A 16,877-nucleotide genomic window follows, 5' to 3' on the forward strand; every position below is an offset into this window, starting at 1 on the left:
AATAAAGACATAAAATTAAAGTATTTGGTCATTGAGGTCGAAACACCTTTAGTCTTTTTAGCTCAACTGAACTTCATTAGCGAAAAAATCACTTGTGCTTCTGACACCGAAATGTCATTCGCTAATGGTAATTTATATTGCAAAAGGGCAAGTGGGTCGTTTTCTTTAAGTGAAGATTTTACATTTTCTTAAGTGTTTTATCAACAACAAAAAATCGCGAAAATCGCTAATATAGAAACTGGCGAATATTTCAGATCGTCAGCAATGCAAACAATTTACAGACGGCCACTCTTTTTGATTTTATGCTAATAAGGGGTTAAATTTAAAAGTGGCAAATGTCACCCATTTTTATTCCTATTTGTTTGTTAAAAGACATGCATTATGTTGTCTATCAAAATGGTGGCTACTAAACACTTAGAATATATTTATTTTTATAGTTAGCATACTTGGCGTTAAATTACGAAATGTGCATGTTGTGTATGTAGTGGGCCAGTGTTACTTTTTGGACATGTTTGTGATGTTTTATGAGTTTTAACAATATGGAAACAGAAGTGTGGCTGTATTCATTTGACAGGTTCACACGGGATCTGTCTCTTAAAAGGCTTTAGTTTTTTGTGTGTGCGTCTATGTGTGTGTGTGTGTGTGTGTGTCACAGCGACACATCCTCATTAGATAGTAATACCTGTAGAAAACAAATAAAAATATAAAAGCCCTTAATGATGCCTTACTTTCTCATAAACAATGTTCGTTTAAATATCTTAAGGTTTATAACAAATGAATATAGTTTCCACTGAGTTGCTTAAGCCTCATGAATCTCTACATGCAAATGTTGCAGGAATGTCTGAATGTGTATGGTGTACACATGATGGGTAAGCCCTTTACTGTAGTAAGGAACGTAGTTTTTAAAATAAACTGTACGATGGATCCTCTCTGTGTTTGGGGTGTTTCGTTTGATAAGCTCTGACTGGCTGGGTACGTACTAAGAATACCTGGCTACCAGATTTGGATTTATTCCTTTGAAATTTAGCAGTGTAGTCAAAACAAGTGTGGTTATAAACATGCAATTATACTGTATAGGGTAGAGAATATATCGTCATAATAAAATAGATATGCCTACTACTAAGGGCAGAAAAACTGATTTGGGGGCTTTTTGTTGCTCTTTTGCCAGGACAAACACAAAAAGGATTTCCAAGTCTGGATACAATATTTAAGGACCTTTTTAGTTTTAAGCACTTGAGCAAAATGTTTTAAACATACCCAGACCCCCAAAGCTACCGTGACCTGGCCTACCAGGAAGTGACATTACATCAGCAACAAAAACATCGGCATAGGATCTTAGTGGGAGTTTTTGGGTATTTACCTAAGCAGATTTTTGTCAGAAATTCAAACATGTATAAACTGCTATAGAGGCTCTACAGAAACCCTCATAATGGATAGAGCAGCATTCAGAGAGTTTGTGATTACAAATAGAAAGAAGAACATCTAAGTGGACACACGAATGCAAGCACAGGCACACATGCACACGCGCTCAGCCAGTCACCCACATAGACACTCGCTCTTGAATATTCACTTTGATACTGTACATTTAACTCATCTGACTATGCCGATCCTTCCTGCACAAAGACCCGAATGAAAAGAAAGGAAAAAAACATGAATTAGATTCTGCAGTCATCTAGTGCAACAGAAATCTAAATCATAGACACAGTGTAAAAAAACATGGTGCGAGAGAACTCCGCCCTCTTTCGACAAAGGCTACGGTGTTGTCCCTTGTTCTTGTTGCTTGATTAAATTTGTCCAGAGTTCGGTTCAGCTTTTCTCAGTTCGTTTTGTTTGCTTGGTTGATTGCACGTCCACAGTCTCCACCTGAACTGTACTAGAGGTCCCAAAAAGCATTACAGCAGTTACCCACGGTCCGTCACGCGATCGGGTTCGACACTGTAACCGAGTGGCTGCTCCCATCATTCCTCGTTGGAGGAGTTGGAGGAGGTGAGGTTGAATCCGGTGGGACTGTGGGATGCTGTGAGAGTGGCAACAGTATGAAGTAGGACGAGGACCAGCAGGCAGAATTTGAGTCTGCTGTTGCACAGTCTAGAGGCTGCTGACGATGTCAGGGATGTCCCGTGCTGACACGACGGGTGAGTTCTTTTGAGAGTGCCTTTGGAGCTGTTGTCCGTCCTGCTGTCCCATCGAACGTCGCAGCATTCTGTCTCTGCGTCTGAAGGGTTGTCCTCTTGGAGCCCTGAAGCAGCAAAACGCACAAATATTAACCACAGTACAGGACATAACAGGAAGTGGCCAAAAAAAGTTTATCCCCCTGACCAGAGGGTTCTAGTGAAGGAATATTTCACCCAAAATGTACGAAATGTATATTTACTAACTCTCATGTTGGTCCAACTTGGTATTATGCTTAGTTTTTGAGGAACACAAATAAACCCAATGCAAAAAGTTCATTACACATTACATTAAAGGAATAGTCCATTTTCTTAAAAAAATCCAGATAATTTACTCAGCACCATGTCATCCAAAATGTTTATGTCTTTCTTTGTTCAGTCGAGAAGAAATTATGTTTTTTGAGGAAAACATTGCAGGATTTTTCTCATTTTAATGGACATTAATGGACACCAACACTTAACACTTAACTCAACACGTAACAGTTTTTTTTTTCAACAGAGTTTCAAAGGACTATAAACGATCCCAAATGAGGCATAAGGGTCTTATCTAGCGAAACGATTGTCTTTTTTGACAAGAAAAAAAAATGCACTTTTAAACCAAAACTTTTCGTCTATGTCCGGTCCAGCGCGACCTAACGTAAATGCATAGTGACGTAGGTAGGTCACGTGTTACATATATAAAACGCACATTTGCGGACCGTTGTAAACAATAAACTGACACAAAGACATTAATTAGTATCATTCCACAAATAACAACGTCGGAACGGTCCTCTTTCAACACACTTGTAAACACTGGGGCGGAGTTTCGCGTTCGTCCTCTGTGACCTCTTGACGTCATGACGTATTGACGCTTTCAGGACTGGATCTAGACGAGAAATTGTGGTTTAAAAGTGTATATTTGTTATTTTTCTTGTCAGAAATGACAATCGTTTCGCTAGATAAGATCCTTATGCCTCATTTGGGATCGTTTATAGTCCTTTGAGACTTCGTTGAAAAAAACTGTTACGTGTCGAGTTAAGTGTTAAGTGTTGATGTCCATAAAAGTCCATTAAAATGAGAAAAATCCTGCAATGTTTCCTCAAAAAACATAATTTCTTTTCGACTGAACAAAGAAAGACATCAACATTTTGGATGACATGGTGGTGAGTAAATTATCTGTATTTTTCTTTTAAGAAAATGGACTAATCCTTTAAGTTTATTTCTTACCCTACTGACATATACAGTCACCTAAAGGATTATTAGGAACACCTGTTCAATTTCTCTTTAATGCAATGGTGTATTGGTGTGGGGGATGTTTTCTTGGCACACTTTAGGCCCCTTAGTGCCAATTGGGCATCGTTTAAATGCCATGGCCTACCTGAGCATTGTTTCTGACCATGTCCATCCCTTTATGACCACCATGTACCAATCCTCTCATGGCTACTTCCAGCAGGATAATGCACCATGTCACAAAGCTCAAATCATTTGAAATTGGTTTCCTGAACATGACAATGAGTTCACTGTACTAAAATGGCCCCCACAGTCACCAGATAAATCTCCAACCAATAGAGCATCTTTGGGATGTGGTGGAACGGGAGCTTCGTGACCTGGATGTGCATCCCACAAATCGAAATCAACTGCAAGATGCTATCCTATCAACACGGGCCAACATTTTTAAAGAATGCTTTCAGCACCTTGTTGAATCAATGCCACGTAGAATTAAGGCAGTTCTGAAGGCGAAAGGGGGTCAAACACAGTATTAGTATGGTGTTCCTAATGCTTTAGGTGAGTGTATAAGCACACTTTATTTTGGGTAATTTTACTTGATTTACACTGTCAGAAAAAATTGTCCCTAGCTGTCACTGGGACCTTTCTAAAGGTACACCTTTGCACCAAAAGAGTTCATATTAGTATCTCAAAGGGTACATATTGGTACTAAATGTATACTGTCATATTAGAAGGACTCAGTTTCACAGAATCCTCCACGGGCTATCACCACAACCCATCAGTCATCAAAAACACACCTTACTTATTTAGCTGACGCTTTTATCCAAACCGACTTACAAATGCTATATATGTCAGGGGGTCGCACGCCTCTGGAGCAACTAGGGGTTAAGTGTCTTGCTCAGGGACACAATGGTGTGTCACAGTGGATTCGAACCTGTGTCTCTCACAAAGGCGTTTGTCTTATCCACTGCGCCATCACCACCCCAACACCTATTTGTAATTACCATCATTACCATCACTCTGGGTATGTCGGAAAGCTCCAAGGTAGAAAGTCATCAAGGCACGTCAGAACCCAGTGTTTGGTTTACTTCCTGTCTCCTGAGATACCTTCATCAGTTCTATGTGTATGCGTGCGGGGGAATGTAATTGGTAGAGCCTGGTCTTATTCGTAAAAATAAAATGGCGGCCAAGAAAGCACCGGAGCACAGTTTTAGTGTAAATAAAGTTTTTTTTTACTTTTTACAGCTTTTGATAGCATTTTAGAGAGAAATTAGTATTGTGTTTTTAAATATGATTAGTTATCACAAAGGCGCTCTCTGTTTATATTTAAGAATTCCGTTACACTCTCCCTATAAAGACTGTCCGAATGTGTTTTCCGAATGTGACCTAATAATTTGAAGAATAATTTGAAGAATTGATAGGAAGAAATCATAATCTCAAGTCTTAGATTTGGTCATACTGAATTCAATTAAAATGAAATTTGCTTAGTTTGATTAATAATAATTTGAAGAATTAATGGGAAGAAATCATAATCTCAACAATTAAAGAAGAAACGTTTTCTGAAAGGCATTAATCTTTTGTGAAAATCATAAAAAATGCCAGCTCTGACTGGCAACTTTTATTTTTTTAAATGTTGGCGTAGAAAAAGTTAGCTCAAGATGCCCTAAAAAGGCTACTAAGGTAAGCATAACTGATGTCCGTCACATATACACATTGATATTTTTGGGGCAGTTTCACGGACAGGGTTTAGATGAATCCATGACTAGGACTAAGTTATATAGGGCATTTACTGTGAGTAGTTTTTGCAAACATACCTTACAAAAAAATTGCAAAATACTGGTGTGCATCTTGGGACAAAAAATGTAACTTGATATAAATGGTTTCATTGAACGCATGTGTCGTGACGTGTCTGAGTGGAACTTCCGGTCTCTTTTTGTTTAATGGTCTGACTAGTGGCTAAAATGAACTTTGGAACAAATACCTCAAATGTTTTGGTTACCTAAATACGAGGGAAGACGACGATCATGGATTACCGCTAGGGGTGTAACGATTAACCGTGCAAATGCGCGTTTTCTCAATGAATTAATTTGAATGAATTACGGTGAAATCAAGGCACATCCGAACGCCAGGGGGCGCTCCCGTGCAGAAACTCCCTTTGTGCCACAAAAGAAGTAGCATTACGAATGCTATTCCAGGATATGTCTACAGGAATATTTATACCACTGTTCTTCGAATTGTTTCAGGTATTTTCATGATAATAAAGAGTATTTTAAATTATTTTGTTTAACGAGTGTTGCTTTTTTAAATGCACGTTATAAACGACTCCGACTTTGATTGAAAAGGACTTCCTTCTGACCAAATGCCGTAGTACACGCACAAGCTGTGCATGAAACAAAGAATCGCAGCCTTACGATTCAGAATCGATTTCAGACAGGCATTTTTAATGGGACACACGGTTGAATCGTTACATCTCTAATTACCGCTATTTGATGGGAAGTTTGGCAGCCAATCTGTAGTAAAAATTGTATACATTATATAGTACACATTTTACACAGTAATGTTACCTCTGTGTAGTTTTTGATATGCTTTAGCTATGAACTAAGGTAATCTACATGTTGTTTATTTAGCTTGTTATCAGAAATAAACTACTTTAAAATGAATTTGTTGTTATTGATTCTTTGCAGAGTTTACCAGAAGTTACGTCTGTTTCACGAAAGCCGTTTGTTTATGTTGTCACTGTTGAAACCGTCTATATGCAATATGTTAAGATACATCAGTCGAAGATGTTTAGGATAAGATATTAAAGCAGCTCAAACATGCATTTTATTCTGCGACTATGTTAAGCCCTGTCCAGGCAACCGCCCCTAAAAGTTTTATTACTTTTCTTCTTCTCACTGAGATTTGAATACTAAAACAGAATAAATGCAACAAACAAAAATAACTAGCTAGGTTACCTCGGTGAAATAAAGTACGCATCCATAATGTACCTAAAGTGCTCTATTTTCACATACTAATTTTGTACTTAATATACTAAAAATTCTTCTTTAGTACTTCTTAAGATAATCTTAAGAACATTTAAGTGTACTTATCTGTGCTATTTAAAGACATGCTTGGGTTTAAGTGGTACTAAATACATTTTTTTAAAACAGAGATAGTAGCCTATGTTAAAAGTACATTTTAGTGTCTCAAAATAGCACAGACAAGTGCACTTAGATGTTCTTAAGATTATTTTAATAACTACAAAAGAAGAATTTTAAGTATATTAAGTACAAAATTACTGTGCAAAAATAGAGCACTTTAAGTACATTATTATGAGAGTGTACAACTTTTTCTTCTGGGTAGCTAAAAATGTACAGTATATATATTGCCATCCGTACATACTACTGTTATCATTTTTGAACAAGCGGAAGCCATGAGATCTGTTTTCTGGATTGTTCATGTGATGTTTGCCAAAATACCCATGTTGGAATTGACCCTGTGCATGTTTTATACAACACGATCTGTGACACATCTGTAAAGTACCCAAATGGTACATATTAGGACCTTTGTAAAGAGTACTACCCCGGTGACAGACCATTTATTTCTGACAGTGTAAAGTCCCCCTGTGCTGAAAATTCAGTTTTTAATGTTGTTTATACAGTATGTTGTGTTTTAATATGCTACTATTTTCATAGACGTGTTAAAATATGTCCTTTGATGATCAAACACAGGGAAATTTGTAGATATTTTTACTGGAAAATAAGACAAAAATATTAAGAACTTTATAATTCCTTAAAGGGACACTCCACTTATTAATTTCTAATTTTCCAGCTCCCCTAGAGTTAAGCATTTGATTTTTACCGTTTTGGAATCCATTCAGCTGATCTCCGGGTCTGGCAGTAGCACTTGTAGCATAGCTTAGCACAATCCATTGAATCTGATTAGACCATTAGCATCATGCTAAAAAATAGACAAAGAATTTTGATATTTTTCCTATTTAAAACTTGACTCTTCTGTAGTTACATTGTGTAATACGAGCGACAGAAAATTAAAGCTGCGATTTTCTAGGCAGATAGGAACTATACTCTCATTCTGGCTAGGGATGTCAAATTATGCATTTTCCCATATTCGATGATCATTTAAATTAACGATCAATCAATCGAATAATCGTTAACAGTAATATAAGCCATTACAGCAGTGGCATATAGCCAATGACATAAAAGTGTGCATAAAAACGCCAGCTTCCTCACGCGAATTAAAAGATTTTATTTTGTCTAAATAATATGCTAGTGGGATTGTAAAATGAGTCAATGTAGTTGGTGTTTTGATAAAAATCATCAATTTAATATCGTAACGAAATATAATGACTAATAGACACAGTAAACTCCGCCTCATAACGGGCACTCCGCACAGTCGCATGCATCCATGACAAAATAAAAGTTTCATTATCATCAAGTGTTATTTTTCTAGTTGTTCACCTCGCTTTCTGAGTCGTCGATACACCGCTTGTTGTAATTATATCCAAGAAGCAAACGAAAGGGCACTTTTCCCGTCGTTACCTCAGCTTTAGACCTGCGGCGTACTATCAGCAAAGATGCTTATGTTATGAAGACTTCAACCTTCCATTAGAAAACCCGCAACAGTGTTTAGCTTGTAGCGCCTCAGCCAGTAATGATGATGATCAATGATATATGTTGTGGGCGTTCAGAGTGTAACGACAGTCAGTTACAGTTTACATTTAACAGTTTCTTGACAGAATTTAAGTTTTACATTTTAATCTGTTTATTAAAAATGGCTTCTGGACGCCTTCCCTGTGTAAAGCAGCATTAGCAGCGCTGCTATGCTAATCTTGCAGGCTTCCCTGAAGAGGGTCTTTGCTTTCAGTATCCTAACTGTGTTTAGATTTTCAGCATCGGACCCTCTCAGATCCTCTGTGGATGCAATTTTGTTACGTTAGCAGCCAGCCTCGTCTCGAATGAGGACAAAAAGCCCACGTGTGTGTTTGGCATCGAGCATCATTGTGATCATGACTAGTTTAACTTCTTCGCGCCTGGTTAGTTTTTTCACCAGCTGTGCTTTACGCAGGCGCCGGACACACGTGCTTGGTTTTTCGACAATCGTTAAGTTTTATCGATTTAATTCTTAAGATCGATTAATTGTTAACATCCCTAATTCTGGTGTAATAATCAATTACTTTTCTGCCGCAACATGGCTGCAAGAGGCGCAATGATATTACGCAGCAGACAAATATAGTCCCCTTGGTATATTTCAATAGCAGAGGACTATTTTCACGCAGTGCGTAATATCACTTCGCCTGCTTCAGCCATGTTACAGCAGCAAAGTCATTGATTATTATGTCAGAATGAGAGTATAGTTCCTAGCCATATCTGCCTAGAAAATCACAACTTTTATTTTTCCATTGGTCTTAGTACACGATGTAAATACGGAAGAGTCAAGTTTTAAATAAGAAAAATATTGAAACTCTTTGGTCATTTTTTAGCGAGATGCTAATGGTCTAATCAGATTCAATGTATTATGCTTAGCTATGCTAAAAGTGGTAGCACCAGACCCGGAGATCAACTGAATGGATTTCCAAAACGTTAAAAATCAAACTCCAGGGGAGCTGGAAAATGAGCCTATTTAAAAATAAAAAAAGTGGAGTGTCCCTTTAAAATACAATGTAAAAAGCATTGGGTAATTTTTCAACCCAATGGCTGGGTTAACTGATTGGGTTATTTTATTGGGTTATTATCATCAGTTTTGGGTTACCCAGCTGGGTTACAAGTGGAGTCATTTTCACTGACGGTTGAAACAGTGACGTGTCAGCTTGACCCGGGAGTTTTAAATCGTATGTGGAAGTAGTGGTTTTCAGCGAGGACAAATTGTTGCATTTATTTGGAGAAACAAGGTTTGTATCAATGTTTTTAATCTATCATTTACTGTTGCTCACACAGGATAGGACAGCTCACATCACATTAACTGTTATTAAAAGTTAATTTATTTTTTCATTTTCAATTTAACAGGCAAAAACACAAAAATTAGTAAATAATAACAGATTATAATCCTTCAAGGTACTTTCATACATTTACTGTTCCACTTGACCTTGCCACTTATACATCACCCATGACAGGTGTTTCAGATCACCTTGTGATGATAAGGGAGGCATATGTGTGGGAGTGGTAGGTATAAAGTTTAGCACTGTGAGTCAAGTCTGTGTTAAGTGGGGATACTTAAAGCGATTAAAGGGCATGTAATTACAGTCTGACCACTCAGCCGGCCTGTGTGCTTGCGCTCTTCATTTATCATCAGTCTGTCTCATTATTGCACGAGCCTGCAGGCCACTGGGAGGCCGAAGCGTTCATTCATATGCAGTCATCGGCATGCATCCGCTAGGATTAGAAGATAAGCATATCCTGATAAACAGCATCCAGTGCTTGGAGTACACCAGCCCTTTAGTTCTCAACATTCAGATGAGAGAAAGCCTATTTCATGCCCTCCCGATTCATACCAATGATTGTTGTAATTATTCAAATCAAATGGCAGATAATTTAAAGATAAAGTGTTTATTAATCCGCCGAGTCAACTCGCGTAGTGTGCAAATAGGTTACAATCACGCTTATTCTTCTAATAAAAGATTACAGCATTACAGAAGCATGATTTGCACTTTCTGTTTTGGCCACAAGGTGGTAACAGAGACAAGGTATTTGACAAAATCTGCACCGACTGTCCAAAACACAATATAAAGGCATCAATGCACAGCTGAATTTATTGTTTGCATAGCATCCTGTCCACAGAAATGCCTTAATCTGCTTGTGGTTTAATAGGATATCCTACGATCCTGTGTCTGTGGGATCCTGTGTGTTAGTGATCCTATTCCTCAAAAAATAATTGATTAAAAATTAAGTCTAATATTAATATCACTGGATGTTATGGTGCCTTGTTAAAATGTTAAGAAATGTTTTCATGCAAAAACACAACCAATAATTTATTTTGCTCTTGCAGCAGAAAAAGAAACAACAGGTGATTTGTAGAAGAAAAGGTCAAATTGCCCACCTGTGCATATAAAACTGGGGCTTCCTCCATAGATGAGCTCATCATTGTCAGGCAATATGAATGGACACCTCTGCTGGACCTCCAGGCAGTACTTCCTGCAGGGGATCCTGTTGCTGCAGTGCATCTGTGTGATGTGGAAGAACTGGGCACAGATCCACTGTTTGTAGACAGTCTGCACAGAGAGCAGTACAGAAGGAGAGCCAGAAGGAGAGTTGTTAGTGCTCCAGAGTCTGGGTATCCATTGCAAAGGATTACATCATCAGTACCGCCGTAACAATCGCCACCTAAACCCTCCCTCCCACCTGTGTTCCTTAGCAACCTCCTCCTCCCTCCCATTTATCAGCTTTTAACATCAGTACCTTATTAAATTGTATATAATAAACCATATTAGCTAATTGCATTACCCATAGGTTTATTTTTAATTAAATGGATAGTTCACCCAAACATTTCTGTCATCATATTCTCATCCTCATGTTGTTCATTACCTGTATGATTTTCTTTTTTCCGATTAACCCCAAAGAAGATATTTTGATAAGTGATGAAAAGCACACAGCTGATTGTAACCATTGACTTCCATAGTTGAAAAAACAAATATGATGGAATTCAATGGCTACCATCAACTGTGTGCTTACTAACATTGATCAAAATATCTTCTTTATCATTTATCAAAATATCTTAATTTGTGTTCATCAGAATAAAGAAATTTATATAGGTTTTTAACAACATGAGGATGAAAACATGATGACAGAATTTTCATTTTTGGGTGAACTACCCCTTTAAAAGCACAATATGGAAAATTTTCTATTAAATATCCAAAAATCACTAGCACAGTGTTAAATGTAAAGAGCTTATATGCAAAAGCCGCTAAATGCAACCTCTGTCAAAAATGAGGATTAAAAAATAGGACTTGTGCATTGTAGTGTACATCACTCTGTTGTTGGGCTTACATCATAATGTAACATATAAAATCAGGGTTATTCCATCAAACATTGACTTTTGAATTGTTCCTGAAATAAATGTTAAAACATTAGCACTGTGTTGTTAAAAACGAATTTGAACTTGTTTTGGGCTATTCAAAATCGGAATCTTTTTTTGTTATTTTGACCATTTTTTCCTATTTCAATTTTTAGTAAATAAATGCAAATAAAACATAAGGCTATTTTTTATTAGGAATTTGGCAGAAATGTTTTTTGGTAGTTGGCAGAATTAAAAAAAGTTCATTTTTATTTAAACAGCAGGGTTTCCCGCAGCACTTTGCAGTATGGGTGGCCCGCCTACGCTGGGAAACCCTACCGCCTTAACTAGGTCGTCCAAAAAAAAAAAAAAAAATGCGTGCACACACGCCACATGGCCGAAATGAGATAAAGACGTGGTCCGTCATGTCTGGAGGATAGCCAGTTCATAAAATATGTGTCCGTGAGAACTGTAAGTGGACTTATGTTTAGGGTTTATTTAAGCCTGTTATTGTATTAGTCTATAGTTCTTGCAAATTTAAAGTAGCCTAAGTTAGCTGGTCATATTGTTGTTTGAGCAGCCTGCTGGATAGGTTGCACGTACCTTTTGATTAGATATAATTGTTGAGCGCTCTTGCTCACGTTATTTATGTGCATTATTTACATGCTACAATAGTTACACTCCTTTAAGATAATGTAATTAATAGTGGGAAATGATCAGTTTTTAAAAAAAATTCTATCATCGTTCACCAGACGTTCTACAACATCTGCTTCAGTTTGTGTTTATTAACCCTTTAGTTTCACTTCATCATGCAGCTATTCCCGTTAAGAGGTAAAAACATTTCGTATGTGTTCATTTTCAAGTTCAAGTTTTATTTGAGTGTTTTTTTAAATAAAAATATTTTAATTTTCATCATGACGCATACGCCCCGCCCCTTTGATTGTCACGGCCACCGGCCAAATCCCCCTGCCCAACCCTTCCAACTTAACTAACAAATTTTCTGATGGGAAACCCTGAACACATACCTATAAATAGTACATTTCGATGAAAATAAATCTGACTCAATTGTATTATTATTTTTTAAACAACTCCTTTAAAGGGTGAGAGATTACAGTCATTATGCTTATATAATAAACAAAGCCGATACTTGAGTTAAATACTTGAGAGCTCTAATAAGTCTCAAAAGCTATGAAAGCGCAACCACTGAGCAATAAATTGTTCCACTGTGGTGAATTAAATATAAGAGACCTTATGTGGGCCGTACATACATCTGTAATGTTAAAACTGTCATTAAATTAGATGAAAACAACCATAATGTCATCTAGCGCTGAAACAAAAACTCTTCTCAGGGGTTTCATCAGCTATAAATGTAAATGTGCAATATCAGACAAATAAAATAACGATATTACACCAAAGCCATCTGCTATGACAATTTTTCGTGCACAACACAAAAGCCTTGTTAAAACGCTGAATGAATAGAACTTAATGCATTAATGGTTAACGACTCAGGTTTCTCAGGTTTTCCAGCAGCCATGAGTCACAGCTGAGCTAATGACATCACTTCCTCCCATCATGAGAGAGTAAACGAACTGAATCATTCCTCCTGAACTCATCCCAATTTCATTTACAGAAGGAACAGACTTAAGGATACCCAATTCTGCATTGGATTGTATCCTGTTTTCGTCAGCATGCCGAGAAATATGGGTAGGTCCTCAACTCTGTCTCCAACCACCCCTCGGGCAATTATGATTGCAATGAATCACTGTCTTAAGCACAGAGTCTTGGTCGACTGCGCCAGCACACAGCTGTACATCATGTCACATCTCCATCCCAGATGAAATATTTATGTGGCGTCACTCGTGTAAACTCTTTAAAAAGCACATTTCCTTCCACAGCCTTGATTCTCTACCGCTGTGGTCGCCTGTAAGCGCTTATTAGATTTCCAGAGAGCCAACCTCTCAGCAGGCGTTTGCTAATGCCTGTTCATATAATGAATCCCTCCTGACATGGAGGTACAGCAGACGTTTGTAAAGGATGACGGATCACAGAGTGGGGTACGACCACAGCCTACTGTCTCTTCTCCGGGCTTTTTCATGCAGGCCTGATTGACATTCGAAGCGAGCAGCTTTTTACAGGTGAAATAAGCTTTTGTGGGAGTTATCTGAGGACGTGATGCGCTCGAGTCAGCATTATATCTGAACATGACAGAGGAGGAACAATCGCTGGATTGCGGTAATACACATCAAAGATCTCGCAAAGCCAGGCTTTGACCGTCAGCATAAGGTCTGGTCAACATTGCAGTCTATTCCTGCTACAAACCACCCACTTACACATAAAGAGACTGCCTGACTGATAGGTAAAATGGCTTTTGGTGTTAAAATTTAATTTAGGGGGCAGGGGAGTCTGAAATCAATGATGCCGCAATAATAGGCCGATGTGAATAAAACTAATTTAACCACTTCATCACATACTTGTGATTTTAATAATAAGCAATGATGTCACTAGCTTCCTTTTTTTAAGGAAACAATCACAGATGTACTGTGATGAAAGTTTGTGGACTTAACGCAAGACACATAGGGCTCTATCATACACCCGGCGCAATGCACAACGCAAGTGTATTTTGCTAGTTTTCACTCTGCGCAATTATAATTTTCATGTTTAGCGCCACGTTGTTTAAATAGCAAATGCATTTGCGCCCCCTTTTGCGCCCATGGCCGTTCTGGTCTGAAAACGAGGTGTGTTCAGGGGCATTGTTGGCGCGTTGATATTTTGAGGCAACTAAAATAGACGATATTTTTTTTGTTATTTAAAGAGCGCAGTAGTAATATGCGCCTATAAACGTGACGATTCACAAACATGAATGCGCAGCAGCATAAAAACGCTTTTAAATATGAAAGATTAAAGGATTGAATGTAAAAGATTATTATCGAGTCTCTTGGACATAAATGAGGACCGATTATGAGACGTAGAAGGCATAAAGAACTGCTTCACCTGCAGCCTGGTAAATAAATAAATGCTTTGCTTTAAACAAATGCATCTATTTTTAAATGTTTTTAAATGCTACCTCACATATTTATTGTACATGATGACACTGTACCTGTGGATATGGTGAGATGAGCGTGAAACCCATGGCGCTGTTCAAGTGCTGAAACGCTTCGGCTTTGTAAATTCTTTATCTCGTGTTTGTATTTTTAGAGTACAAACCTTTTCTTGCATATTTGCAAATTATTTTATGAGATTACATTGATTATGTAGGATATCAATTCATTGACAGCAATTAAAAGCCTGCTATTTGTACTTCTATGACTGAAAGAAAAAAAAAGGCTTTTAAAGGTTTTAATTAAAAAAATTAAAATTTCAATAAAAATGCAAACAACAAATTTTTTTTAAATTATTCTTAAACTGGGGGTCTTCTTCCTCCGCTTAGTTTCTCAGTTTACAAAGTCCGTCATCTAAATAGGGATTAGACATAACGCCAGCGCAACTGGTTTTTAAAGGGGATGAGAGATAAGACTCTCATTGGTTTATTGCACGTTACACCCAAAACACACCCATTACTCATTATGAAAATATGTACAACCCTTTCGACCATTTTCCCCGTCGTTAAATTAGCAAAAGTGGCATCGGACACGCCCATTTAGACCGTGCGCCGTGCACTTTAGGCAATGCACTTAGATTGTTGAAATAGGGCACTTAGAATAAAAGCAATAAAGTTTACGGGAGTTTACTTTTGATAACAAAGGAAACAAATGATAAATGATAAGTAAATGATCTTTATTTATTTATCATATCTAACATGTATCAACTATTCCACTGAGCTAACGTTACTGTCTAAAATGAATGTTAGCTACAGGTTCTTAAATTCTTGCCTAGCTGCCATACCTCTCAGTTCCATGCTTGTCATCTCCCCTCATCTTTAGCAAACCAAAAACATTTAATTTGCAACAAGGTATTTGTTTCAGAGATCAGTTTAGCTAATAGCCAGACTGATGAATAAATACAGACCAGAAGTTCACTTGGGTTTAGGCGTGTAACCGCGAGTCGACAAAGTGCGTGCGTCTGATGAAACTGTCTATATACAGCCAAAATGTTGTAAACTTGTTGGAGAAGCATTAATAAACACCTACTGAATTAACACATGTGCATGAGGTTATCGTTATCACAGATCCACATTTATGTAGTTTACATGGAGACGACGTCTTTATTATCAAAAATGTGCACTTTGACACTCATCTTCAAAAATCACCATCATCTGTTAACACTATACATACACAAGAATATGTGTTTGAATTAGAAACAAGTTGGTATGGTGTCGATATTCTCTGCTAATAATAGGTGGCAGTAAATGCATTATTTAGGGTGGAAACCTCAGTTTGAGGGGGCATTTAAAGAGACACTCCACTTTTTTGGAAAATAGGCTCATTTTCCAGCTCCCCTAGAGTTAAACATTTGATTTTTACCATTTTGGAATCTATTCAGCTGATCTCCGGGTCCGGCGGTACCACTTTTATCATAGCTTAGCATAATCCATTCAATCTGATTAGACCATTACCACCAAAGAGTTTCAATATTTTTCCCATTTAAAGCTTGACTCTTCTGTAGTTACATCATGTACTAAGACAGTACTTTTCTAGGCCAATATACTGTATAGTCCTATTGAAAGTTATCAAGGGGACTATTTACAGGCGCTGCGTAATATCATTGCACCTGTCACAGCCATGTTACAGCAGCAAAGTCCTTTATTATTACGCCAGAATGGGAGTATAGTTTCTAGCCATATCTGCCTAGAAAATCGCAACTTTAAATTTTTCATTGGTATAGCTCTTTGGTTATTTGTAGCACAATGCTAATGGTCTAATCAGATTGAATGGATTATGCTAAGCTATGCTAAAGGTGGTACCGCCAGACCCGGAGATCGGCTGAATGGATTCCAAAACGGTAAAAATCCAATGTTTAACTCTAGGGGAGCTGGAAAATTACCAATTTTTTTTTTTTAAGTGGAGTGTATCTTTAAATGCCCCCTCAAACTGAGGTTTCCACCCTAAATAATTCATTTACTACCACCTATTATTAGCAGAGAATATCGACACCATACCAACTTGTTTCTAATTCAAACACATATTCTTGTGTATATATAGTGTTATCAGTGCTCTGATGTTTTCGCTTTTATTAATATTCTTGGATAATAATAACTTGCGCAAGAGGTCAGTCAGGTAATTCAAAACTTGCATGGAAAAGCTTCTGATCTCCAACCCAGTGAGCCTTGTTGTTTATATACCGTAGTCAGCTGCCATGTATACAACAACATTCAACCAAAATAAAACCTTTCAAGTACAACTCTATACAACATAGACATGTACGCCTTTGAAGAACACATACACTGTACACAAAGTGCTTTACAACTGCATTCAAGCTGTAATCTTTGTGAGTTCCTTGTGATGTGAACCTATGACCTTGGCATTTCTTGCATTATGCTCTACCAGTGAACCAACACAAAAGCTCTCATACTGACTG

At 37.5% G+C, this 16,877-nt stretch overlaps 1 protein-coding gene across 1 annotated transcript in view; it reads right to left on the bottom strand.

Annotated features, from left to right (window-relative positions):
* Positions 1–627: 627 nt before the first annotated feature.
* Positions 628–16,877, bottom strand: part of nalf1b (NALCN channel auxiliary factor 1b) — a 177,146-nt gene continuing 160,896 nt past the window's right edge. Inside the window, exons 2-3 of the mRNA XM_055214571.2 lie at positions 10,410–10,581; positions 628–2,239 (exon numbers count right to left, since the gene is read on the bottom strand). Coding sequence (XP_055070546.1) covers positions 1,959–2,239; positions 10,410–10,581 — 453 coding nt within the window. The 3' untranslated portion in view covers positions 628–1,958. The remainder of the gene's footprint in view (positions 2,240–10,409; positions 10,582–16,877) is intronic.

Source organism: Misgurnus anguillicaudatus, chromosome 17, assembly GCF_027580225.2.
Source record: "Misgurnus anguillicaudatus chromosome 17, ASM2758022v2, whole genome shotgun sequence".
Taxonomy (NCBI): domain Eukaryota; kingdom Metazoa; phylum Chordata; class Actinopteri; order Cypriniformes; family Cobitidae; genus Misgurnus; species Misgurnus anguillicaudatus.